Here is a 26,098-nt window from a genome sequence, read left to right as displayed (position 1 = left end):
GCACACGCCTGTAGTCCCAGCTACTTGGGAGGCTTAGGCAGGAGAATTGCTTGAACCCAGGTGGCAAAGGTTGCAGTGAGCCAAGATCACGCCACTGTACTCCAGCCTAGGCGACAGAGCAAGACTCCATCTCAAAAAATAAATAATAATAAAAAGATAATGTGAACCAACCTCTTTTAAAAAGGAAAACAGAACCAGTTAGGTGTTCCACACCACCCTACCAAAAAAAGTACTGGTTCAGATTTTAAAAGGTAAGGCAGGCCGAGCGCAGTGGCTCCTGCCTGTAATCCCAGCACTTTGGGAGGCCGAGGCAGGCGGATCATGAGGTCAGGAGATCGAGACCATCCTGGCTAACACAGTGAAACCCCATCTCTACTAAAAATACAAAAAACTTAGCCAGGCAGGGTGGCGGGTGCCTGATAACCCCAGCTACTCAGGAGGCTGAGGCAGAATCACTTGGACCTGGGAGGCAGAGGTTGCAGTGAGCACGCGATTGTGCCACCACTGCACTCCAGCCTGGGCAAGAGTGACACTCTATCTCAAAAAAAAAAAAAAAAAAGTAAGGCAACCTACTGAAAGTTATTAAGTAGCAGGTCAGGGCCTAAGTCCAGAACAGTGTTCTTGGCACCAGTGTGATACCATCCCATTCCTTCCCCATCAACATAACCTAGCCACCTAAGGAACACATCCAAGGCTCTGCAGCTCCATTCTCACATTCTCTCCCACACAAATTACTCAATCCAGTCCATTGTCAGTTTAGGTTTCAGGGCACAGTTTATTAAAAAATTTTAAGTAACTGCAAATCCCACCCCCAATTCCAATATCTATCCCCTCCATATCTCAACAGAGGGGCTGTCTATCATATGTGGGTGGGATGGGAAAGGAAGAGGTATGGTCCTACTATGCAAGTTACTCTCCAGCCTTCAGCTTGTGCTGTCCCAAACCTGAGTCCCTCTGACCAAGGCAACTTGTTCAGAGAGCAGTGGTGCCACCCTGAGAGCACTTTAGGACAGTGCCATCTCCTGAGATCACTAGTCACATTCCAGTCATTGTGACCAATATATTAGTTATCAGTGGTGGTCAAAGGTAGACCAGAGGCACAGGCTGTTGAGAGAATACCCTCTATTAAAGAAGGTTCTAAGAATGAAACATGGAATGCTCAACTTGTTAAAGTGCTCAACTACAACATTAAAAAAGTGTTGGGAAGGTGTCTATTGGTGAGAAAGCAAGGTACAATCTGAGGGGCTCCTGGAAAGATACAATTTTAAAAGTACACAAAAGGACTTCTGCTTAAATCATTCCAGCAATGAGAGAAAAAAGCTTAGAGCTTAGCCTCTGAATTACTTAAGCTGTAAATCAAATGTATTTCTAGGTGGAGACCAACTCCTTCAATTCCTCATGGAGACGGAATAAAACATTTACCACTGTCTTGTGCTCTAACTCTTCTCTCACTAAATAATTGACAATCTGGTTTCCTTAATGGACATCACCACTACAAAAATGTCCACCATGGGCAAGTGATCAACTTAAGTATGAATGGCCTATAAACCACTTTCCTGCAGGGTTGGCTAGCCAAAACCTGGAGTGGGACGAGAAATTTGAGTTTCCACATCTGCCAGGCTGAGAGGCCCATATCTAAGAACAAGAGGTCCATAATGTATCTATTCTCTTGGCATGACTACAAGATCCATGACTGGTGTGCCATGTCAGTGAGGGAAAAGTATCCATCAGCAGCAGTGGTTATCTTGTTCTAGAAGCTAGTGTATAGCCTCAGCAGTCACTTGTAAGTCCAGTGGGCAGTGGCCCAGCCCTGGCCCTTGCATAGGTCCCGGTGGCGGAGAAAACAGGCATGGACTCGGAACCGACGGCCACAGTGGGGACAAGCATGCAGGGCTCCAGCATGGGTCTTCATGTGCTCTGTCAGATGGTGCTTCAGCTTGAAGCGCTTGTTGCAGATGCCACAGCCAAAAGGCCGAAGGCTGAAGGTCAGCATGATGTGCCGGTCACGCTTTGGCTTCACTGCAAACCGCTTCCCACACAGGCAACCAAAGCGTTTTCCATCTGCAGGGGGTGTCCCCCCTAGCTTCACAGGCCCATGCACGGCCTGGCCTGCTCCCCCAGGTCCTCCACCCCCTGATAGGATTTCATTACCATGAAGATCCACTGGTTTCCAGGATGGACCCCCTCCCCCAGATGTTGGCCCTGCCCCTGAAGGCAACAAGAACCCTAGCTCCCCATTCCCTTCAGTGTCCCCTCCAGAAAACACTTTGGTTTCCTCCTTTGCTCCTCCAGGCTGAGTTCCACTTCCTGATATCTCCTCCTTAGGCTCGAAGGGTTCCTGCTTAATGTAGAAGATTTTGGGGGGCAATGCAGGAGGGGCAGGAAGCTCAAGTGGTACACTCTCACCCTCTGGAAGCTTTCGGGGAGTAGCAGTCATGGGCAGTGGGTGGGGTCCATGAGGACGGGGAAAAACCCCTGATACTCTCTGGGGCTGAGGAGTCTGAGAGAGTGTGGCTGACCCCTGGTCCTCATCATCATCTTCTTCCTCCTCCTCTTCTTCTTCCACCTGAATTTGCAGCACTTCTCCCAGTTCACTTCCCTCCCCTCCCACAGGGCTCTCAGTGGAAGCAGGGCTTTCAGTGGAAGCAGAGGACTGTACTGGGGTCTGCAAAGGCGAAGAGCGAATGCACCAGCCTCCTGTAGAGGATGTAGTGGAAAGAAGAGCATGGTAGGAGTTTCCTCCACGGGCTGAAATTCCACCACCTGAGGTTTCTAATTCTCTAAGAATTTCTGAGCACTGATCTACTACTTGCCACATTTGAAGGCCACTGGCCACAAGGAGATGAGCAGGAAGAGCATCCAGTGGCAGGCGGAGACGCCCTGAATAAATGAGCTGGAGCAGCCCCTCGAAGGCATCGGCTTCAATGACACTCGGTAGAGTGAGACGAGGCGCATCCCCCAGAAGCAGCTTGTCATGGAAGTAAGGAGAGGCAGCAGCCAACACTGCTTTATGAGCCCTAAGTTCCCGGCCCTGCACCAGCAGGGACACATCACAGAACTTTCCCTCTAGCCTGTGACGGTTCAGAGATTCCAGCAGCGATGAGCTATGCTGCGGGAACTCGATCTGGATTGTCCGTGGGGCTGGGTTGCAGGTCGGGGAAGCGGGTACAGGCGGCAAAGATGTTGGGGTTTCCATGGCCTCCTCGAAGGTGACAAGAATTGGGAAGAGGAGAGGGGCTTGGGGGTAGACTCCACGGGGGATGAAGGCTGCAGAGGAAAAAGATGGAGGTCACAGAAGCCCTGGATAAAGGGAGCCACATCTCAAACAACCCCCTCCCCACGAGCAATAATTGGAAACTTTTAAGTCAGTGGCGGTTTCTGCAAATCAGTCCCGCACACCAAGAAAGCAAAAACAAACAACAACAACAACAACAACCACTAAACACCAACCGGGGTTTTAACTTCCAGCCCCTGTGGAAGATGAGAAGGAGGTCCTTCAGCCACGAGCCTGCCTTCACCTGCCCAGAACAGCTCCTGCCCCGCCGCTCTGTTCCGCCTCACAGTGCCCACAGAGGTCTGCTCCCGGGAAGCCGCGGTCACCCGGACACCGCGAGTCCCGGCCCAGCTGTCCTTCCCGCCGACACGCCCCCGCCGTTACACACGCGGCGCTGCCCTCGCAGCTACACTGCCGCTACAGCTCCGTCCCAGGCCGGAAGCCCCCGCCTCCCCGCCGGACACCGTCGCCAAGTGCGGCGGGCGGAGCTAGAGCTATAGCCAATCGAGGAATGGCAGCCTACAAGTCTCGTGTTGATTGGCTACCGCAGACGAGGAGGGCGGTGCTAGTAGGAGGGCACTGGCCCAGGGTGCCAGAGCAACGGGCGTCCCGGGGAGCTGCTGAAGTCCTCGCCGCTGCAGAGGGCTGAGAGCCAGGGCCCGGGAGAGAACAGCCCGGTCGGAGGGGGCGGGTCGTCAGCCGCCCCGGAAAGCTGCGTTTCCCGGTGATTAAGTGTAGCACCCGCCCCTGGTAGGTCCTGAGAGGGGCGAGATTAGTTGGGCACTTACCGTGTGGGCCTGGCACTTGCCCCCATCACCTTGTGTCCTCCCACCGGCCCTGCGAGGGTGGGGGTTGCCGTCCTCAGTTTCCAGGCGGGGGAAACGGGCTGGAAGCGTCACTCAGCTAATAGTAGTGGACCTGGGACTGGAACTCGGATTTGCTAAGGAACCAGGCAGGTTCTTTCCTCTTTTCTGCACGGGAGCATTTTAACCAGCAATGAAAGAAACCTTATTTCTAGGTAATTTTTAAAAGAGATAAATGTGAATATATACATGAACTCTTCTATCAGATAACGCCGCTGTTCCTGGCCTCGGACTAAGTGACACAGTGGTGAGGGGAGAGTTAGATTGGAGAAGTTTGGCCGGCGCAAAACTCCTGCTCTAAAATATAAAAAATCTCATTGGGAGGGGAGAGTGACATTCTATGAGGAGAGTGTGGCATCAGGTGGGGATATACGGTTTTCCTCTCAGGCTGTCAGCTTCCTTTCAGAAAGCAGATCTTACCACCGTACAGGTCTGGAGAGCCCTGCCTAAGAAAGTCGGCACAGCGATAAAAGAACAATCTCCGTTTATTAAACATGTTTTTTTCTGTTTCACCACACACTCCAGAAAAAAAGGAAATGGGGCTGGGAGTGGAGAAAAGGGGACAGTGAGGGGGGATAGATAAGGCTGGGAGTGGGGTGGGGAGGGAGAACGAGAAAACAAAATAAAACAGGTAGGAAGAGCAACTCCCTACCCTTAAGGTGGTGGGTGGGGAGGGAAGCAGAGGGGCGGGGGGGAGGGGGCCAGGAAGCTCTGTACAGAAGGGTTGCCCCCAGCCCACACACACACACCCCGGATATGTACAGTACAAACCCCAGATAATTACAACAGCCAAAGAAGAGAGAAGGAAGGTTGGGGAGGGTCCAGGGGTAGGGCCTGAGGTGGGGAAAGAGCACAGGGATAAAATTTCACATATTTACAACTTTTATATAAGTATAAATTTGGCCCCGGCTGGGTGTATGTGTAGGGGGATGGGATTGAAGGGGAACTGTCCATACAAAAGAAAGAGGAGTAGAATCTAGGGGAGTCTCAATACCAAACGCAAAAGGATGAAGGGGGCAAGGCTAGGTAGGGGACAGCAGTCAGGGAAGAGGGGGTGCCAAGGAGGGGCTTCTCCCCTCCCATGGCCTGCCCACCCCAAACCCCATCCATCCTACCTCCCCTATCCCGCCAGAGAACTATGTACAGAGAAACACCGAAAAATTGTGGAGCTGGCGGGAGGGAGGGAGGTGGAAGGAGATTGGGAGGGGGAGGATGAGAGGGAAGCCCAGCCCTGTCCTACCTCCCCCAGGGGACAGAGTCATGGAAGGGGGCCCCCCAACACCCCTCCTCCAACACAGGTCCCCCCCACCCTGGGGGAGAGAGACATGGCTTTTCCTAGAGTAAGTTCCCCCCTCCCCCTGGGAGTAGAGACCAAGAAGAGAGAAGGAAGGGGCAGGGGGGACTGTGTGTCAAAGTAGGACAGATCAACTAGCCTGTCCTCCCAACATACACACCCCTCCTAAACCCTGACCCCTCACCCTAACCTCAATTCCACCCCACCCAACACACTGGGGGAGGGGGGGGCATAAGCCCCCTCACCCCGCTCTGGGACCAGCCGAGAGCAGATCAGGTGTGGGGAGAAGGGGAGACAACTCCCATTCCCCCCTTGCCGCCCCCTCCCTGCCCCGGTGGCCCCCTCCACCCCATCTGGGTTCTGGGTGGGGAGGGAGTAAATTTAAGAGTGGTAGAAGGAGAAGGAGTTTGTGCGTGCTGAGCCCCCCCAGACGCTCCTGAGAAATCAAGGGGTAATAGGGCCCCCTCACCCGGGGTCCCCTCCCCATAACAAGGGGGGCAGGGGAGGCCAAAATGGGGCGGTGGAGGGGAGTTAGATTGTCAGCTCTGGTTACTGCTAAAAAAATCACCCTGAAGTTGAAAGTTTGGAGGTGCCACACCCCCAGGGTGGGGGTGAGGGTCTGTCCCCCAGTGCTCAGGGGAACGATGAGGCAGAGGATGGGGATAGCACCCCGGAGTGAAGGGGTCTGTGTGGGGTAGGCGGTGTCATGGGGCAAGGGTCCCTGGGGGTCAAAGAGAGGGCAGCACCCCAATGGGAAGGAAAAGGGGGCGGCTGAGGGTCCCCACTCTCCCTCCTGGAAATGGTGCAGTGGGGGGGGTGGGCAATCAGGGTGCCTCCCAGGGAGGCATTCGGGGAGGCAATCCCGCTGTTCCTCGGTGATGTCCAATCCTGGTGGTTGGTGCTGTTACAGGGTGGGGTGCACAGGAAAGGAAGAGAAGGTCTGTGATGCTGGGTGGGCTAGTGGTCTGCGGTGTTTCGGAACTCGCCGTTCTCCGTAATCTGCAGCCGGGGTGGGGGTGGTGGGGCTGGGGGGGCCAGGCCGTTCCACGGTGGGGCCAGCGTCACACGCGGGTTTGTTGGACCCAAGGGGGGAAGCTGCCTCTCCTGCAAGACACCAAAAAGGAGAGCGCGGACTTATTGAGACGCTTCAAGGGGGCCTGAATGCCAGTCCCCTCGCAGTGGCCTCCCCTATAGCCAGCCCACACCACGAGCCATGGACCACCCCCTCCTCCCAGGACAGTCCCCACCATCCTCCTATTTTGTTTCTCACCTGCAGTAGAAGTTAACGTCCTCTGGGACCAGAGAGAAGAGAATCTCACCCCTAGACTCCTAACAGGGGCCTTCAAGCCTTTAACCCAGAGTGTCACACCAGGAAACCAGATCAAAACAGCAAGTTCCCACCACACCCCCAACCTAACCCTTCTCTGGCTTCACCTATGTATATTCCTTGCCCATCCCACCCTCCTCCTCTTGAAACCCCCTCCCACCCATCCCCAATCCAAGGTGGGAACTTCATGTTGAGGAATAAGGGGAGGCAGTACAGCAAAACCTCATTAATCCAAACCCCTGTGGATTTGGAATTTCTTCATAATTTGAAGAAAAACTGAGCTTGCGTTCTCCTTTATCTGTGAAGAAAAGGTGTACTAAGCAAATTAGTGGTGGAAATATGTCTGTAGGAGGGGATATTTAACCCATACCAGAAAACAGACTTTTGAATCCTATCTATTCATTAATACATGCTCCCTGAGGAGTGGAAAAAGCCTTGTTCATCGAGTTATGTATATATTTTGAAGACATGCATTTCATTAAATAGACACTGTCATTCAGTTTGTCACTTATTCACAGTGGCCATCTTCTCAAATATAACATTCCAAATTAGAGAGAGGTTTAACTGTACTGGGGGGAAAAGAAGGGGATTCAGGGAAGTGATATGGGAAGGGAAAAATCTTGTGGGAGGGCTGCCCCTCTTACAATTATGGCAGAAATGACTAGGAGCTTCTGCAGACACAGCATGTCCCAATCTCTGCATCCCTGGGAAGCAGATACTGGCTTTATTCTTTTCCACCCCCATCTTCTTTTCAGTCCTTCTCCCTGGGCTCCCAATTAGAGGGTGAGGGGTACCAGACCAGCTCCTACCCCTGGTCCTGCTCTCATCACCTCCTATAGCTCCTTGACCAACTCCTGGTTCCTGCCCTGAGCTCCACATTCTGTTCCTCTGCTGGGGGAAAAGAAAGCCATCTGAATTTCCCTACACTTCTGGTTGGGAAATTCACTTCCTTCTCTCTTTGGCTGTTGTAATTATCTGGGGTTTGTACTGTACATGTCCGTGTGTGGGGGGGGGCTGGGGGCAACACTTGGCTTTTTAAAATTCAGGCTCAAAACTAATTTTTAATTAATGGCTGAGTTGCAGAGGGACCAATACCTACCACAAGTGGTTTAGAACAAATGTCCAGATTCTTTCCTGGGCCACGTGGCATTTAGGCTTGGTAATATAGCTATGTCTGACCTTAGGATACAAAACCTTCCAAGTAAAAGCTTCTATATAAGCTCTCCCTTGCATCCTAGGATCAAGGAGCTAACCTCTCAGATCACCCAAACCCCAGCCTTGGGTATGAGATACCCAGCAAAACTGCCTTCTTAGCTTGCTGGGTATCTCACACATTTTCTGCAAGTCAGTGAGAGGAAATCACTTATGGTAGGGTATCCTGAATATGGCGAGAGAGCAGGGAAGGAACCCCCAGATTCCATTCCCTCTGTTTGTCTGCTGGTGACAGCACATAAGCATGCCTTGGACACCCCCATGGACCGAAATTTAGAAAGTGGATAAATTAGGGTGCCATTATTCATTTTACAAAAGAATTTACTGCAGGAGTCCTTTAAATGGCAAGTCCCCTGGTGCCTTTTAGCATCTGTTTATAGATCACCAGCTACTTTGACAGAGAGGCTGGGCAGGCAGAGAATTAAAATTACAGTGTAAGGAGCCACTGCCCACTGCAGCTCAATCCCAAAGAAAATCACATCTCAGAAATGATGGCTATAGCTGACAGGTTCTCATTTACTGGCTTTTTAGGTAAGATTATGTGTCTGGCAAGGCCACTCGATGGCAGGAGAGGGGGAGTGAGTGGCATCAGCAACCTGGGGATGTGAGCTCTGAGAGTACATTCTTTACTATGCTGTTCCTGGCACCTCTCCCTGGGAATCAACATGCCTACTGAGCCCACGATCTGATCTAGGAGGATGTCTCTCCCCATTTCTAAACTCCCAGGCCACATGATCAAGTCCATGTCCTAACATCTGCCTGAGGTTCCTTTCTTGCTCCTTCTTGTTCCACCCACCCTGCCTAATGTCAGGACATCTCAATACCATTTTTTCCAGGGTATCTCAAGTCTCCCTGAGTTAACTACCCACTCCTAATTCCCACCCAATGGGGGCTAATATGAGCTCCAGATGCCTTCTGCCTCACAGATATAAGGAGGAGGAAGAGAGAGAATCAGGTGAGGAGTGGAAAAGAGGGTAGAGAACCAAGGTTAGGGAAGGAAGAGGGAAACCCAACCTACCTGCTGCAGTCAGCACAGCCCCTATAGCCAAGATCCTTCAACCCATCATCGCCTCCACCCCATTAACAAACCCACCCCCAGCCCCTAAGGACGCTCTGGTGAAATGGGGGGTGACAGACATACACTGGAGAGGTAGAGGAAGAGGAGGGCTTAGAGTCAGGAGGAGGCTGGGAGGGGGTGGGTTTTGCAGGGAAGTGGGTGTGACCTGTGAATGTGCTGGGCCCATCTAGGGCCCAACTCTTGGTGTTGCTAAGGTATTGTTGGACAGTTCTGGGAAGCAGCAGCAAATGCTCTCTTTGGGTGGTGTCTTGGGAGATGGATCTGTGCAGGTGTCGGAGGGCTGGAGTCTGGAGGTTCTCTGGGTGTGGAGGGCAGCAGTGAGAGGGGAGAGGCTCCGGAGGTGTTGGAGGGAGTGGGCTTCACGACCAACCTGCAGTGGTCCGGAGTCACCTCCCCCTGTGTCCTCCGCCCGTGGCCAAAGCGGAACCAGGAGAATTACCTGATGAGGAGCTGCAGTGGGAGAGAGTGGGGTCATGGGGTCAGGAGCCTTGGTGGGGGGATGGCAGGCGGGGGGAGCCTAGCAGTCAGAGCAAAGAGGAGTATGGGTAGGAAAATGAGCAGAATTTTGGGAAAGCAAGGGGTAAGGGTGCAGAAGGGAGGTCCTAGAAGCTGGCTTGTGAGAAGAGAGGCTGGGCAGCAGGCAGCTGGGAAGGTGTGAGGGTCAGAGTAGGAGGGAGGCCAAAGGGAGGCTGGACTTAAATACTGAGGGCAAAGGGAGGTTACAGGATGGAGGGCCTTCAAGATCTGAAGAGTCAAGAAGAGGAAGCTATGCAGGAGCTGCCAAGGAGACAGGAAAATTGGGGAGCCAAGAGAACAGAGGTGATGGGTCCCCAAGTTTTCAGGGTACCGGCCAGGGCCTGGAGAAACTACAGATCATACTGCCCCGTGCTCTATTCCAGAAAACGGCAGCTTCTAGCCCTCTGGCCCAAGAGCGCAGAGGAAGCTAAACAATGTGGCTTGAATAGGAGTGAGCAAAGAAGGGGCAGGGGTTCTTGGAACTAGGTGGGGTCTAGAGGCAGAAAGACCAAGGTTCTGGTAGAGAAGGTCCTGAGATGCAGAGAGAAGTGGGAAGACTGGATGAGAAGGCACAGGAGTTGGGCTGACGCTGCCAGGAGTGACAAAGGCACAGACGATGGGATGAAGATGGGGTCACTAGGGGGCTGCCAGGAGCAGCCAGTGGACAAACAGCAGACTATGAGAGACAGATGGTGATGGGGCTAGGTGGCTGGTGTAGTGAGTGCACGAAAGACAGTGGGATGGATGGGGATGGGACACGGAGAAGATAAATGACATTGTAATTTCCACCTGAGCGTCGAGCAGCCTCTTCTTGGGTTCTGGCAGCGGCTCAGCCATGGCGGGGTGGTCCCGGCGCAGCTCCTCCTCCACCAGCATCAGCCTGAAGGGACGGGCTTCAGTGGGGTTAGTGGCGGGCACAGGCTCAGAGCCTGCCCATGGAACCCCATAGCTCTCTGGAAAAGCCTCAGGCATCCTTATCCCTTAGAATCAGAGTCCCTCCATTGCTGTGATGCAAGACTCCCTGTTACTCAGGATCATGCTCTCCACCTTCCTCCCAGGAACCCTTACACCTCCCTGCTAAGGCAGCTTTCTGTGCCTCAAAGACTTCTACCATCCAGACACCTCCAGGCCTCCATCGTCCCAATCAGGACAGTAGTGCCCCTTCCCCAGACCTTCCATGGCTGAGGACCTGGCTTCTGCATCCCCCATGTCACCTCACTGTGAAGATCCTCAAGGTGATTTATCATAAAGGATATCAATTAGAGCAGTGGTTTTCAAAAAATATTTCAAGAAGCCCTTTTCTTCTAATTAAATCTTACATAAAATACATTTAGAATGGATCAAAATGGAGGTGGCTCTGGTTGGAGTGGGCCCAGGGTCCCCCCCGCCCTGACCCCACCACTCTGAAGATAATTGACCTCTTTGCTGAGGATACCCTCTTTGGAGCCCAGGGCTTGCTGGAGCAGCTGAAAACATACACAGGCTAAAAGACCCTTTCTAACAGAACACCTTTCCAAGCCTAGAGAGGGAGGGTCCACTCAGGAAGGGCAGGGGCTACTCTGGCTAGGGAGCCCTGCTTAGGTTTGGGGTGAACATCACAAGTTAAGTTGAGAATAACTAGTGGGGAGCCCCGGCCTAGGGTAAATGCAAATGCAGTGACGGTTGGACAGGAACAGGTACATTTTCCAAGGGCTTCCGAAGCTACTCTATCAGAAGAGAGGTCAGGGTTTGGTAAAGGGATATTTAATGCACTAAGCAGGTTGGGGTTTCTCTCCATCTGGTGATGAGTGAGTGGGTGGCTTCCTGGGGAGGAGAGTGGTGGGCTCTCCTGGTGGGCTCCTGAGTTTGGGGATGGGAGTCAGAGGAGTAGCTCGCCCACTTGCTCTCTTCAGCCTCAAGCTCTCCCTCACAAACCCCTCCCCAGGCCGCCCCTCACCTGCCAATGATGCTCTTGATCTGTGAATCCTTCTCTGCCTGCTGCTGCCTTAGCCTCTTCTCACTCTGCTCCAGTCGGGCCTGATACTGCATCAGGATTTTGCTGGTTTGTTCTTCCTGGGACAGCAGCCTCCGCTCATACTCTTCCAGCTTCCGGTTGGACATGTGCAGCCGCTCTTTCAGTGAATGAATCTCCTCCTCGTACTCCTTCACCTGCCCGCCGGGCACACGACCCCGCACTGTGAGGGGCGCCCCACCCCAAGCCCACCACCCAGCCTCCATCCCTGTCTGCCAAGCACAGCCACTGCATGTTGAGGGACATCCAGCTGCCTTCCCCAACCCCTTCCCTGCCTGTGGATCATATCCACACATCTGCTTTTGAGAAGACCCTGCCATGGTGCTGAGGTTCCCTCAAAATGGAGCAAGGTCACAGACTCCCACACCTGACCTGAGGTCTATGTATGGCCCCTCATGAAGACCCACACAGAAAACCTACACTCACAAACACACCTTGAGTAACTGTGCTCAGAAATTAAAAATAGGGTGACTGTTCAGCCCTAAGCCAGGCCCCAGAACACATGCTGGAGACATAGGAAGAAAAGGCAATTGATGGGGGAAAGGCAGGTGCTGTCCTCCATGTGACCCTCTCCTTGGCTCTGTCAAGGTGCCAAGGATAGGAGGCCTACAAGTGAATTCTAGGCTGAGAATCTAGGAATTCCAGAGCTGGAAGAGCTCAGAAGAGTCATTTTATCTGCCCTACTGGCTCTAGAGTCTACAGCTGTGCTGTCTAATGTGGTAGCCACCAGCCCACATGTAGCTATTTAAAATTTAGGCCAGGCACAGTGGCTCAACACCTGTAATCCCAGCACTTTGGAAGGCTGAGGCACGTAGATTACTTGAGCTCACAAGTTCTAGACCAGCCTGGGCAACATGGCAAAACCCCGTCTCTACAAAAAAGAAAAAAAAACTAGCCGGGCATGGTAGCACGACCCTGTAGTCCTAGCTACTCAGGGGCTGAGGCGGGAGGATGCCTTGAGCCCAGGAGGCGGAGGTTGCCTCGAGCCACGTTTGCACCACTGCACTGCAGCCTGGGTGTCAGAGCAAGACCCTGTCTCAAAAAAATTACAAAATTAAAATTAAATAGAGCTAAAAATTCAGTTCCTGAATCACAACTAGCCACATGTGAACAGTACAGATTACAGAACATTTCATCACTGCAGAAAGTTATATTGGATAATGCTAGTCTACAGCCTTTCTCAACAAGGTTTCCTCATCTGAAGCACAGAACAGAAAAAAAATGATTCAAAAGACTATTTCCTCATTCTCTGAAGAGGATACATACATATATCACCAACCCTTCTACATGCAGAGGAGAGATGTAAATTAACTTCCTATGGTGGCTGCCTTGGGGCTAATATTAGGGTTTAATTCTCATTAAATTTGCCGGTCAAGCCCATCTGAGTCAGTCCCAACATTTCCTATACTCAAAGACCACTTCCCCGTGTTAGGGTCATATGTTCTTTATATATGACCTAATCCTGCAGCCACCTTCTTCCTCAGGCCCTAGGAGCAACAGCTTCCTCAAGTAATTTTCTGCTAAGTTATCTGTGTTAGCCCTAGAGCTCTTGGTGCCCTTTGCCCTCAGCCTCCACTAAGTGAGGGTCTGGATGGCCTTTTCACACATGACCGATACATACTATTTTACCACATGCATCCCCTGCCCACTGACTGTCACTTATGCCCATGGGACAGTGACTGGGTAGGCCAGACATCACTTGTAATATAGCTGCAACCCCCTCCATCCCCATCCAATTTATTAGCTCCTACTGCCAGTAAAGTAACATTTCGTTTCCTAAGCAGTCACAGGAGCCAGGGCTTATGTTCCTCCTGGGGAAGAACATGGAGGTAAGCCTAAAATAGATGATCCCCGGATAGTCTATGATATATATAACCTATAAAATAGAGTTGAAAGTGACTTTTAACAACTGTGTGTATCTGGTCTCCCCAGATGGACTGAAGGCTTCTCAAGAGGTGATCAGGTCTTTGCCTTTTCTTACCACCATAACTGACCCTGGAGGTTTCCCTTGGAAGTGACTACAGATCTCCCCTGTGGGTAAAAGGAAACACTGGGGCTTGGAGCTGGTAGAGCCCATCGTACCCTATCCAGCCGGCTCTCATCCATCGATTTTGAGTACTCCTTGAGCTTGTACTCTTCCCGCTCGATGTGGGCACTCTCGATGTCAGCCGACAGGTGAGGCATATTGGAGACCCAGGCCACTGTCCGCTCAGAGGCTGGCATTGTGGGGTTCAATGTGGATGGTGTCTGAGAATGCTGGGACAAGTCACGGTGAGGGCGAACAGAGAAAGGAAAGGTAGGAAAAAGCAGAGTACATTTAGAGGGCAACAGCGCAGCCAAAGGAGACGACAGTCCCAGTCCTATTGCCCTGCTGTAGCCTTTATCACCTCTGAATGCCAGAGATGTGAGTTGAATGCCAGAGAATTTCTCCTGTCACTGTTCTGATTCAGCATCTGATCTTCATGCCTCCAAGCCCCCAACTGGCCCTATTCCAGTCACCCCCATTCTACTTATGGATTAATCCCCTCTGGAATGAGAGTGCTAAGAGGGTTCAGTGCCATATCCTTAGTGCCTGGCATAGCACATGGCACATAGCAGGCCCTCTATACACATTTGTTTAATGGCCAAAAGGAGGCAAGAAGATTGTAACTTCAGGCCACAGACTCTGTTTCAACCCCACCCCGCCGACCATCTCCTTCTTCCCTCCCTGTTGTGACCCAGCCCGCCTTCCTCCTGCCTTCACCTACCTGCTTGGTGATGGAGGGCTTCAGCCCCCCACCCCCTCCGCCACCGCTGCCCCCGCTGCCCCCAATGCTGCCCTCCTTGCTGAGGCTCTGTTGCCGTGGACGGGCGGGGCCATAACTTGGCTCTGGGGACTGCAATAGATTCCCGCTGGATGGCCGGGGTTTCTGGGCTGCGCTGACTGTCAACTGCTGAGACTTGCCCCTCTGCAACGGAGGCGGCTGGCCCCCGCCACCCCCACCGCTGCCCCCACCACTCCCACCTCCAGGCCCTGAGGGGGCTGGCCTCTGGGGACCAATGGTGATCTGGGGAGGGGACAGCATGTGCTGCAGGTTGTCCTGGAGTGAAAGCTGCCGACGGGTGAAGTCAGTGCCAGAGGGTCCAAACTCATCACTGTAGCTGTGGCTATGAAGGATAGAGGCAGCAGGGGGCTTGGGGACCCCTGAAGAGAGGTCCTCACTCTTGCTATAGCCATGGAATGGAGCAAAGGTGTCCCCAGGGGGCTCTCCACCTCGGTGGTGGTGATGGTGGTGGTGGTGGTGATGGGAGGAAGGTGGGCCATGGCCGCCGCCCCCTCCATGGCCGCCTGGGGGACCTGGCCCATCAGCAGCCATGTGGAAGAGAGGGTTCTGGAAGGAGAGGGGGATTCGCAGTTGCTGGGCAGGGACACCGTCTGTGGTGACACCCATCTGGCTGAGGCGCATGCCAGCCGCCGTGATGGATGAGCCACTCCCCTGGGAGAGGCGTCCGGCAGGCGCAGGCCGTAGCCCCAAGGCTGCTGTCAGCGAGGCCTGGCTTGAGTGCAGCAGGTCCCCTACGGCCGCCAGGTTCGAAACACTGCTGCTGTTGAGGCGGCCACCAGGCCCATCGCCCTGTAAGTCCAGCATGGACACACTCTTGTTGACACTCAGCATCTTCTGCTCTGGCTCTGTGATGTCCGAGCTGCTCGTGCAGTATGCTGGTGAGGAACGGGCCAGGGGTGGACGGCTTACATAGAACAGGTCTTTACCCCCACCAGGCGGTGGTGGGGGTGGCTTTTCCTTGGTTGGGGAGGGGAGGCGAGCCATGTCCATAGAGCTGTCAGAAGGGAAGGGGGCACACAAGCAGAAGGTAAGGTCGGGGCTCCTAGCAATTGAACCTTGCTGTGGTCTGGCACAGGCCTTGGGGTGAAAAGTGGGACCCGGAGGGAAGGGCTGAGAGCTAGCGGTAGCAGCCCTGAAGAGGGCAGGCAGGGAGGATGGGAGGGGACAGGTGAGTAAAGGGAAAGGACAGGGCCCCTCCGGGAAGGGGGTGAGGCCTAGAGGAGGGGAGATGGGGGCAGGAAGAGAAGGGATGGGGGCAGGGCTGGGCAGATATGGAGGAGATGAGGTCCATGGAGGAGGAGAGGAGAGGAGTAGGGCGAAGGCCAGTGGAGTGGGAGAGGGAACAGACAGGAGAGGAGAGGAGGGCGGGGGAGGGGAGAGCCCCTCACCTGTTGAGGCCTCGAGCCATGAAGGACTGAAGGTCGATGGAGCTGGAGAGAGATGGAAAGAGGGGCGAGCACAGACAGAGAAGGAGAGAGATGTGGACAAATGAAAGGAGAGGCAGGAATGGTGGGATGGGTATGGTGTCATGGAGGAAGACATGGGCAGAGGAAAAAGCAGGGCCATCATCAAAATAATGAGCAGCAAATGAAGCACGGGCACCACCCATCGGAATGGAGGCTGGGACTCTGGAGCAGGCTGCAGGCCCTGCTAGGCTTCTGCTGTCACTGCTCTAAGTGCTGGATCATGGGGAGGTCTGTGGGGTTGTGGTCAGGGGCTGGGAGAAGTGCTTATTCACTAGCTATTACCGAGATGTTTGAACATTTTGACACATGGCTGACATGACATGCTGGCTGAACCTCAGCCTGGGGACAAGCATGGGCAGGCAGAGGGACAGCAAGTCAGAGCTTGCAGCAGGGATGCTCTAGGCTTACAACTAAGCCATGAGTTGGTGGAGCCTCAGCCCTATTCCTAGAGCTCCACATCTCTCACTCCCTCAGGCTGTAAAGGGCTCTCAGCCTACCACTGACTGTACCTGTCTCCTTATCGTCTTCCCTGAGAACTTGGTGCTTTTTCCTCCCTTCTTTCAAGCCCTAGAGAGATGCGTGTGGGGCCCAGTGAGGAGTATCTAGAATAGGAGAAGGGCTCCTAGGGCACAGGCCTGGCTGTCCCAGGTGCTCACCTGTTGAGGTCCCGCATCATGTAGCCCTGCATCTCAGCCGATGGCCCCCGCAGTACCACAGGCTGAGGCCGGGGCCGCTCACTCTGGCGGCTTGGTTGCCTTTGGATGTTGGGGTTCCTCAGAGCTGTGCTGATGTCATTGAGGAGCCGGGGCAGTGGACCCAGCTTCAGGAGGGCTTCCTGGAAGGGTGAGGCTGTTACCTGGGGGCTCAGTGCCCAGCTCTAAGAGGGCCTCTGAGGGTGCGGGTGGAGGGGGTCTGAGTTGGGATAGTAGTGGTGACACCTCGAGGAACAAGGGGAGAAAAAAAATCTTCAAAGGGTAGTTTCTCAGGCTCCAGGAACCTCTGGAGCCATCTGGGGATAGGGCAAAGAGGGGATCTGCTGACCTTGCTGAGCTGGGGCAGCACCTCCCAGAGCAGGGCATGCAGTGTGGAGAGTTCTCGGCCCAAGTCGATGTAACCCTCAAAGCTACTGCTGTTGGTTAGCGTGTCCAGATTGGAGATCTCATACAAAAACTGCTGCATGGAACCCCATTCCAGCTCCAGAAACTCATTCATGAAGCCCAGAAAGTCCTCCTTTGAGGTAAACCTAGCCAAGAATCCAGACGATAAAGGTCACAGACACACACACACAAGGTATCATAGCCTCCCCATCTCAGGATCTCTGGGGACTCAGGAGACCCTTCTTGCCCACCCCCAGCCCTGCCACTCCCTGCCCTGCCCACTCCTGAAGCTTCCCTCACTTGGAAAAGTTGGCCAGGTTCTGGATGACCTTGGCAATGAGGGTGAGGGTTCGTGAGGTCTGCTCATCTGGGTACTCCTGCATAAGCCCAAAGAGACTGGGCGACATAATCGCTGGGCAGAGGAAGCGCAGGAAGAGTGAGGCGCTGATAAGCCTGTCTGCGATGTCCTCCCGGCCTCGCTCTGCGCAGCGCAGCCGCCACGAAGCAAACACCTCCTTCAGCTCCCTCGGGAACACGCTGGGGGGAAGGGGTGGGGAGACAGAGAGAGAGAGAGAGAAAGAGAGAGACCGGGACTGAGCCCCAGAGACCCTCAGCTTCCAGGGAACATGCTGAGGGGGGTGGTAGGAGGTGAGGCTGTGGAAACAGGGGTGAGAGAGACAGGGAAGGAGGGACCGCAGGAGCAAGATGGGAGGCTGCTTGAAGAAGGGGGCCATGGCAGAGGGAACAGACAGATTAGGGAGAGAGAAATGGAAGGGGAGAGAAGGTGAGGGGAGAGACACGTGGGAGAGAGATGGAGGGTTGTGGGAGAGAGACAAGGAGAGGAGGAGAAGAAAAACAGACACCAGGGAGAGACAGAGATGGGAGAGAGATGGAGGGTCACTTGAGGTACAGGGAGCTCGGACCCCCCAGCTCTTCTGGATTCCAGGGAAATGGGGATGGAGGTGCCCCAGGCATGATCCCCAGTCCCTGGAATGGCTCAGAGCTCACTCCCCGCACCTCCCAGTTCCACTTCAATGTCCCACTGACACCTTAAACTCGGCTGGTGTAAAGCAGAGCTCACCATCGCCCCCACACCTCCAACTGGCTCCTCCTCCTGACTTTCCTGGTTGTCAATGAGGCCACCGGTCTCCCAACCACCAGCCTCATGGCCTCCTGAGTCATCCATGACTCCCCACAGACATGCTCCCTCCTTTCCAATAAGCTGACAATTCCTCCTGATCCCTTCCTGAGAGGGTCCTTCCAGTAGCTCCTTCCTAACTTCTGTCACTGTTCTGATTCAGGATCTGACTTTCATGCCTCCGAGCCCCCAGCTGGCTCTATTCCAGTCATCCCCCAACGTACACCCCTCTACTCTACTACATACACTCTACTTATGGATTAATTTCTGTTTTTTTTTGAGATGGAGTTTCACTCTTGTTGCCCAGGCTAGAGTGCAATGGTGTTATCTCGGCTCACTACAACCTCCACTTCCCAGGTTCAAGTGATTCTCCTGCCTTAGCCTCCCGAATAGCTGGGATTACAGGCATGTGCCACCACATCTGGCTAATTTTGTATTTTTAGTAGAGACAGGGTTTCTCCATGTTGGTCAGCCTGGTCTCAAACTCCTGACCTCAGGTGGTCTGCCCGCCTTGGCCTCCCAAAGTGCTGGGATTACAGGCGTGAGCCACCGTGCCCAGCCTATGGATTAATCTTCTAAATCACAATATTTCTGACACCTTTAATGGCATCCCAAGGCCTACCAATGACCTCAGACTCCTTGAGGCCTTCCAGTTTCTAAAGCTAATCTTCTTGCCCAGACATCTCTCCCACCACTCCCCATTATGAGGCACATGCTCCACTAAACCTGATGTAATTGCTACTAACCTACTTTAATGTCCCCTGAAAACTCCTGGGCCTTTTCACCATCACACATGTGCCTTTCTCACAGCCTTCTTCTGAAATGTCTTTCTTGCCAACTATGTCCATATATCAGAACCTAAACCAGTCTTCAAAGCCTACCCAAGGGGGCACCTCTTCCCCACTTATTTCAAAGCTCTGCCTTCTCTCTGACCTTATACCACACAGAGGTTGGGGGGACCCTTACTCAGCACTTACACACCATTATGGCTCTGTGGCTTTTTTTTTTTTTCTTCTAATTTGTCCCCACTCATTCTGGTGGAGGCCCTCTGAGGGCAGGGACCAGGCCTCTTTCACCTGTTTGCTCTATAGTGCCTAGAACAATGCTTTGCCCATAAATGGTGCTCAGTCCTCTTTGAGGATGGACAGATAGATGAACAGATGAACACATAATTCCCCCGACCCTGGCCCCCCAGCCCAGCGTTCCCAGTCTCACCAGTGGGAGTTGACCACTTTGCACAGGGCCAACTCACAGCACATTCGCAGGTTGGCCTGGTGCTCTGCCAAACTGGATGCTGTGCACTTGATAGGGTCTACCTCGCAGTTTTCCTCAGACTCATACAGAGCACGGATGAACTCTCCTGGGGGGTGGGGGCACAAGAGGGTGTGGTCACACTTTCCAAGGGCAGGGAAGGGGGTGGCCAGGGTTGGGGAAATTTCAGAATCAGGTGTTGGAGGCTGGAGTCTTAGGACTCTGGGTTAGGAAGTATCAAGCTGTGGAAGGGTGGACTTGGGGTCTGGGGTGGACATCTGGCAGGTTTGGGAAGAAGAGGGCCTGAGTGTGGGCCATACCAATGGCATCCTTGAGGTATTTCTGACCAATCAGTCTCATATACTCTTCTATGGCTTTAGTGGCGAGCGTGTTCTCGCGGAATATGAGGTGCTCCCGTTCCATGAACCGGTCTACCTCAGACATGGCCATGTCTGAAAGGAAGTCCTGAGGCCCAGGAAAATCCAAGTGTCAGCCTCTGTACAACCCAATCTCGTGAATTTGCCGTCCTCACTAACCCCCAAGCAAATGCCCATTCCCAAGTCACCTTTCCCTGAGGGCACAACACTCACCTTGGCCTTGCCTGTACTCTGCAGGATGTGAACTAGTGCACTGGCAACCTCCTCCTTGCCTTTGACATTCAGGGCGGGCTCCAAGACTGCACACAGCATCCGATAATGGTTGGTGACATACTCTGCAAACTCTTTATATAGCTCCATGGGCAAGATGCTCATTGTCTGGTAACGTGCTTTCAGCCGCACAGCCGGGCAACCTCCTTTGCCCTTGCCCCCTGAGCCACCCCCCGAGCCCCCTCCCCCTCCCGAGCCCATGCCCCCAGATCCCCCACTGCCTGTTGGCAGGGTTACAGGGTACCACTGCTCTGTGAAGTGGCGCCCAGCCAGGGTGGCCACCGGCACAGTCACCAGGCCGACATAGCCTGCCTTGTCCTTCTTGCGCTTTTTGTCTGAGTCACGGTACAGATGCAGCCGCAGGGCACGGACAGCCGGCAGGTTGTTAAACTCGAAGTGCTCGCCCCAGAAGACGGTGTCCCCAGAGGCAGAGCGGGGCTTGGAGGTGGTGCGTGCATACAGCATGTCATCCAGGCAGAGCTCACAGTAGTACCGCTTCTTGGGGGGCAGCTCCCGGGCCTCTATGATCCACAGCTTTAGCACATTGTCTACCCGGCGACTGTTGTCCTGGCATGGTGGGGTGGGCACGATGTTAAAGGGGGAAGGGACAGAGAGACACCAAAAGAGGAGAGGCAGTAAGAAAGTGGGATACAGACAGCAGTCATAAGGTAAGACAGTGTACTGGGTTGAATAGTATCCCACCAAAACTCATGTCTACCCTGAACCTGTGAATGTGATCTTATTCGGAAACAGGATCCCTGCAAATGTAATCAAACTAAGAAGAGGCCAGGCATGGTATCTCATTCCTGTAATCCCAGCACTTTGGGAGGCCGAGGTGGGTGGATTGCCTGAGGTCAGGAGTTCGAGCCAGCCTGGCCAACATAGTGAAACCCCGTCTCTAATAAAAATACAAAAAAAATTAGTTGGGCATAGTGGCACATGCCTGTAATCCCAGCTACTCGGGAGGCTGAGGCAGGAGAATCACTTGAACCTGGAAGGTGGAGGTTGCAGTGAGCTGAGCTCATGCCATTGCACTCCAGCCTGGGAAACAAGAGCGATATTCCATCTCAAAAAAAAGAGGCCATACTGAATTAGAGTGGACCCTTAACCCACCTTATAAAAACTGGTGTCTTTATATGGAGAGGGAGATTTGGAGACACAGAGATACAAGATACAGACACACACAGAAGGAAGCCAGCTACATGAAGATGGAGGCAGAAATTAGACAGATGCAGTTACAAGCCCAGGAATGCCAAGGACTGCTGGCAACCTCCGGAAGCTAGGAAGAGGCAAGGAAGGATTCCCTGCTACAGCATCAAAGGGAGCGTGGCCCTGCTGATACCTTGCTTTTGGACTCCCAGCCTCCTGAACTGTGAGAGAATAAATTTCTGTTGTTTTACGTGACCCAGTTTATAGCAGTTTGTTATAGCAGCCCCAGGAAACTACTCTAGAAGCATAGACATACACTAGACAACACAAACAGTATTGGAAAGATTTTTAAAGCTGGAATAACAAGCCAAAAATATTAATGTAGAGTTTGAAGGGAACTGGGAAGTCCTGCAGAGACTATCAGAAATTGTGAAAAAAGAATTGCATATAGAATGGGTAAAGCTTGGCCAGATGTGGTGGCTCATGCCTGTAATCCTAGCACTTTGGGAGACTGAGGCAGGCAGACAACCTGAGGTCAGGAGTTTGAGACTAGCCTGGCCAACATGGTGAAACCTCGTCTCTCCTAAAAATACAAAAATTAGTCGGGTGTGGTGGTGCATGCCTGTAATCCCAGCTACTGGGGAGGCTGAGGCACAGGGATTGCTTAAACCCAGGAGGCGGAGGTTGCAGTGAGCCAAGATCACGCCACTGCACTCCAGCCTGGGTGACAGAGTGAGACTCTGTCTCAAAAAAAAAAAAAAAAAAAAAGAATGAGTAAGGGCCTGGGGGGATACAATTGAGCACAAGCTAATGGTAAGGCTCAGGTGATACTGCAGTGTGTTGAAAAGGAACATGGTGTTTGTACTCTGCATAGGTCAGATCATGTCAGCATCTTGGGTTGAGTTCTTTAAGGACATCAAGACACAAGAGTTCCCCCCAGAGGAGGGTGACTAGGACTGTAAGCTTGCTAGAAACTGGGATACAGAGAATAGCTGACAGAACTGGAAGCATGAAGTTTTGGGAAGACAACAGACTCATAGAATTTATGTGCCAAAGGGACCTTAGAGATCATTTAATCCAACCCATTGCTACCAGTTCCCTCTGCCTTAGAGAGGAAACCAAGGTACAGAAACTTGGCTAAGTGTATTTTATGTGTCCTGCGGGGTGTTAGTGAAGCATTCCTGCCTACAGGGAAGCTAGACTAAAGAATTTCCAGAGCTCCATCAACTCTGTAAGTCTACGACTTATATGGCAGGGAAAGAGATCGTAAGGCAGGGTAGCAGTACAGAAAGAGAAAAGAAATGGGGGACTCAGAATAATGGGGGTCTCCCCCTGCTTGTCCAGATACCCTGTACCTCAATCCTCTCCTTCCCCAAGCCTCTCCTCCTTTAACTCACTTTCCTCCCTAGGCCCCCAGCTTCCCGTGTTGGCGCAACCCTTGCCCTACACAGGTTGTGTCCCCTTTATTCCCCAATACCTTGTTGGGCTTTACTGCCCGCTGCAGATTCTCAATCCATTTGTCTCTTTCGGCCGCAGACCGACAGGCAAAGCATTTTGTTCCTGATGAAGTTGTTACCTAGAAAGGAATGTGGAGTTGAGGGAAAGGGCTACAGAGGGGAGGAGACTCTGCTACCTTCTCTTCCTCCCTGGCCTGTCCTTTCCTCCAGTCCCAGAAGTTTCTGTTTCCTTGACGTCCCCACCTGTGCCACTTTCTCTAGACCTCTCTGCCCCCCACCTTCCATCACCCCTGTCCTTTGGCCCTCCCTAGCCCATTAGACCCAGTACCTCAAAACAAAACTCCTGGCCCAGGATGGAGCTGTGCACTGGCTTGATAATGGAATCTTCATCCAAGTTGAGCTCCAATGCCTCAGCTGCACTGCTAGGACTCAGCAAGGACTCATGAGAGTGCGACTCCTTAAAGCTTTGCATCAGCCGGGCCCTGGCAGGCAGGAGGTTCAGGAGAGGAATGGATCAGGGCTCCCCACTCTTCTTTTTTTTTGAGACAGAGTCTCGCTCTGTCACCCAGGCCGGAGTACAGTGGCATGATCTCGGCTTGCTGCAACTTCTGCCTCCTGGGCTCAAGCGTCTCTCCTGCCTCAGCACACCCAGCTAATTTTTTTTCTTTTTTTTTTTTTTTTTTTTGTATTTTTAGCTGAGACGGGGTTTCACCCTGTTGGTCAGGCTGGTCTCAAACTCCTGACCTCAAGTGATTCAGCCTCCCAAAGTGCTGGGATTACAGGCATGAGCCACCGCACCCGGCCCCCCTACTCTTCTTAGACACATAGGTACCCTGCATCATCAGTCTGTTCCAGGATGGAGACTTGGAGAGAAGGCCCCCTGAACAGCCTTCCCAAACAGACACAGAAAGAAACCCTGCCTATCAGGAAGGACGTGAGGGATGTGAGAAAAATCAGAATCCTTTAAGGAACTCCCCTGCTCCAGCTGGGCCTGGTGGCTCATGCCTATAATCCCAACACTTTCAAAGGCCGAGGTGGGAGGGTCACTTGAGCCCAGGAGTTCAAGACCAGTCTGGGCAACACAGTGAGACCCTATTTCTATTTTTTTTTAAAAAAGGAAAAAAAAGAAACTCCCACCATCTCACACCTAAGGGATTGGGAGGACTGGGGACACCTAGAAATATCTCAACCCAGAAATGGACCATGGCAGAAAAGGAAAAAAAAAAAAAGGAGAGAACAAAGTGGGCCTGGGGCACTTCTAGGTAGTACCTCCAGGTAACCCCAGAAACCAGAGCCTCAGTATAAAGGAAAAAGTGGAAGTAAAGAAGTGAAGGCACAGAGAAGAGAGATGTCTAGCCTGGGCCTGGCACACGGCTAGTGCCTGATAAATACTTAATGATTCAAAGAATGAATGAACACAGCATAAGAGGACAAGTTTTAGCAGAAGCAGGGGAAAGAGTAAGGGAAAAGCATAAGAAATAGGAGAAAGCTGTGGGCAGAAAAGAGCTGAAAGAGGATAAAAGACAGAATACAGGGACTAGGCAAGAAGGAGAAAGGGGGAGACAAAGGCATGTGCAGCAAGACAGAGGACAGGAGAAGAGGAGGGCCAACTGGAGAGATGGCCAGGAGAACCGAGGTGAGGGCTAAGAGGGGATGGAATGCAAAAAAATCACTGCAGGAGGGCAGAAGATAAAGGGGGCTGGGGGCATGGAATAATGAGGGGTAGGACAGCAATACAAAAGCGGTATGGAGATGGGCAGGGGATGAAGAGTAGAGAGCAGTGGGAAAGCGGAGGGGAGCTCGGGTGTGGGAGCCTCCAAGAAGTTATTTATAGCAGCCCCGTCATCGCAGGCTCTGGCTGCCGTCAGCGCGACGCTCCCCCGGCCCCCGGACCCCCCCCCCGCCCCCGCGGCCAGGAATACCATGCCCTCACCCCCTGCCGGCCCCAAATCCAGCTCTGGCAACATGGGAGGGGGGCAGGGAAAGGTGTGACTCACTTTATCCCAACCTCCCTACCTGCCCAATACTGGGGGTGGCCAGACATGGGGGAAAGGGAGGGCATGGTTCTCCCTGGGGAGTGACTGGGTGAGGGGGAAACCCAGAGAGGAACCCCAAATGGCAGGCAACAAAGGCAAACAGTGGAGGTCTCCTTCAGCCTGGCCTCAGGGACAGTGCCTTCTGGACTTCTCCGCGGGCTGCTTCTTCATGCCTCAGTCCATGGATTGCTCCCCATTCTGTCACCCTACACACCTGTCCCAGCCTCCCCTTCTCTGCCATGCTCTATACTGTCTCTTCCCTCACTGATGAGGTCCTTGAGCCCTAGCCATCATCCATTCATTCAGCCACCCCCAGCCCCACTCCAACCTGCTGCCCCTGTATTTCCTGACCTTCCCTGACACCCTTCCACCTAGAGCCTATTGCTCACTCACCTACCAACCCCTTCCCTGCATTCCTTAAACATTCCTCCAGGGTCACTCTCCTCTTGTACAGCTCCTTTGATCCTGGGCTAGAGCCCATCCTTCTTAGCCTGAGGAGTCCCTGAGGAGTCCCTCCTTGGCTTCACCTTCATTCCCTTTCCAGCCTCCCTGTCTGTCTTCTCTGCCACCCTACCCCTCTCCTGCTGCTCACAGATCCCTATTCTAGTTCTTTTCTGTTCTGTCCCCTGCCCCGTGACATCCCCCAACCAACTTGAGTTGAATCCTTCAACCTTTGCACACAGATAACCCCCTCCCTCTGCATCTCACACAAGAGACCCTACATTACATCAATCTCATCCCACATGCTCCAGCCCCTGTACCGGTCATGGTCAGCACTTCGGAAGCGAGGCAGGATCTGGCGAAAGCTGCTAGTCCGGTCAAGTTTGGGTTGTGACTTCGTTCGTTTGATGGAGCTTTTTAGCCGTCGGCTCAGGAAGCCTTGCTGGGGGGGAAATGGGGATGGGGTGGGTTGGGGCAGTGTCAGTTCTACCTACTCATCCCTCAGCTGGTAGAGAGCCCCTGGATGAAAGTGGGATGGGGAAAAGGGAAGTCTCCAGAGGTGAGGAAAGGGGGATAGGAACCCTAATACCAGTTTGTCTTCCTTGCTCCCACGGGTACAGTGCAAGCACAGACACACACACACACACACACACACACATACACACACACACAGCTTGGAGAAGGTGGGAGGGCTGGTCTCAGAAGCAGGGGGGCATAGCCAAGAAGGGGGAAACCAAAGAGGTGGGGAGACACACACACACACTCTTTTTCTCACTCTCACTCCCTCTCTCCCCCTCCTGCCCTCTTTCTCAGACTCCTAGGGCCCCAGTTGGGGCTGGAGGGGAGGAGGCCCAGCTGAGCCACATCTGGTAGGCACCACTCACCGAGGGCCGGAAGGGCGCAGCAGGGGCACCCTCCATGCTGTACTGCTTTCCCCCTGGGACACTCTTCCTCCTCGAGCGACCCAAGTGGTATTCTGGAAGGGAGGAAATGGCCAGAAGGGAAGTTTGGGAGGG

General features: G+C 53.2%; 2 protein-coding genes and 1 long non-coding RNA gene across 15 annotated transcripts in view; 1 reads left to right on the top strand and 2 right to left on the bottom strand.

The window, feature by feature from the left end:
• Window positions 1–755: 755 nt before the first annotated feature.
• ZBTB9 (zinc finger and BTB domain containing 9) lies at window positions 756–3,875 on the bottom strand. The gene is made up of 2 exons (XM_054490152.2): window positions 3,451–3,875; window positions 756–3,267 (listed from the first exon to the last, which is right to left on the bottom strand). Exon 2 carries the CDS (start codon window positions 3,194–3,196, stop codon window positions 1,778–1,780), a length of 1,419 nt encoding a protein of 472 aa, XP_054346127.1. The 5' UTR covers window positions 3,197–3,267; window positions 3,451–3,875; the 3' UTR covers window positions 756–1,777.
• Window positions 3,876–3,888: 13 nt separating this feature from the next.
• On the top strand, window positions 3,889–20,871 carry LOC134739713 (uncharacterized). The gene is made up of 3 exons (XR_010126690.1): window positions 3,889–4,024; window positions 11,489–11,681; window positions 20,753–20,871. It is a non-coding gene; the product is annotated as an uncharacterized LOC134739713 (long non-coding RNA).
• The window catches only part of SYNGAP1 (synaptic Ras GTPase activating protein 1), a 35,360-nt gene continuing 13,866 nt past the window's right edge, over window positions 4,605–26,098 (bottom strand). For 6 of the 13 annotated variants that reach the window (XM_054490135.2, XM_054490128.2, XM_054490134.2 and 3 more), the window contains 16 exons: window positions 25,967–26,058; window positions 25,403–25,524; window positions 22,934–23,087; window positions 22,626–22,724; window positions 19,943–20,566; window positions 19,673–19,817; window positions 19,317–19,461; window positions 17,264–17,500; window positions 16,908–17,109; window positions 16,523–16,701; window positions 15,789–15,830; window positions 14,323–15,394; window positions 13,658–13,831; window positions 11,501–11,712; window positions 10,354–10,444; window positions 4,605–6,535 (listed from right to left, as the gene is read on the bottom strand). In XM_054490135.2, coding sequence (XP_054346110.1) covers window positions 6,389–6,535; window positions 10,354–10,444; window positions 11,501–11,712; window positions 13,658–13,831; window positions 14,323–15,394; window positions 15,789–15,830; window positions 16,523–16,701; window positions 16,908–17,109; window positions 17,264–17,500; window positions 19,317–19,461; window positions 19,673–19,817; window positions 19,943–20,566; window positions 22,626–22,724; window positions 22,934–23,087; window positions 25,403–25,524; window positions 25,967–26,058 — 3,737 coding nt within the window. In that variant the 3' untranslated portion in view covers window positions 4,605–6,388. Of the gene's footprint in view, window positions 9,499–10,353; window positions 10,458–11,500; window positions 11,713–13,657; window positions 13,832–14,322; window positions 15,395–15,788; window positions 15,831–16,522; window positions 16,702–16,907; window positions 17,110–17,263; window positions 17,501–19,316; window positions 19,462–19,672; window positions 19,818–19,942; window positions 20,567–22,625; window positions 22,725–22,933; window positions 23,088–25,402; window positions 25,525–25,966; window positions 26,059–26,098 lie in introns of all 13 variants that reach the window. The other 7 variants (XR_008503006.2, XM_063666114.1, XM_054490131.2 and 4 more) reach the window with 7 other exon arrangements.

This window comes from Pongo pygmaeus, chromosome 5, assembly GCF_028885625.2.
Source record: "Pongo pygmaeus isolate AG05252 chromosome 5, NHGRI_mPonPyg2-v2.0_pri, whole genome shotgun sequence".
In the NCBI taxonomy this organism is placed as follows: domain Eukaryota; kingdom Metazoa; phylum Chordata; class Mammalia; order Primates; family Hominidae; genus Pongo; species Pongo pygmaeus.
The sequence above is the reverse complement of the archived record's forward strand: the minus strand, read 5'-3'. Positions and strand labels throughout refer to the sequence as shown.

Excerpts from the sequence above, each read along its gene's own strand:
- ZBTB9 (XM_054490152.2), bottom strand. The coding sequence starts at position 3,196 with ATGGAAACCCCAACATCTTTGCCGCCTGTACCCGCTTCCCCGACCTGC.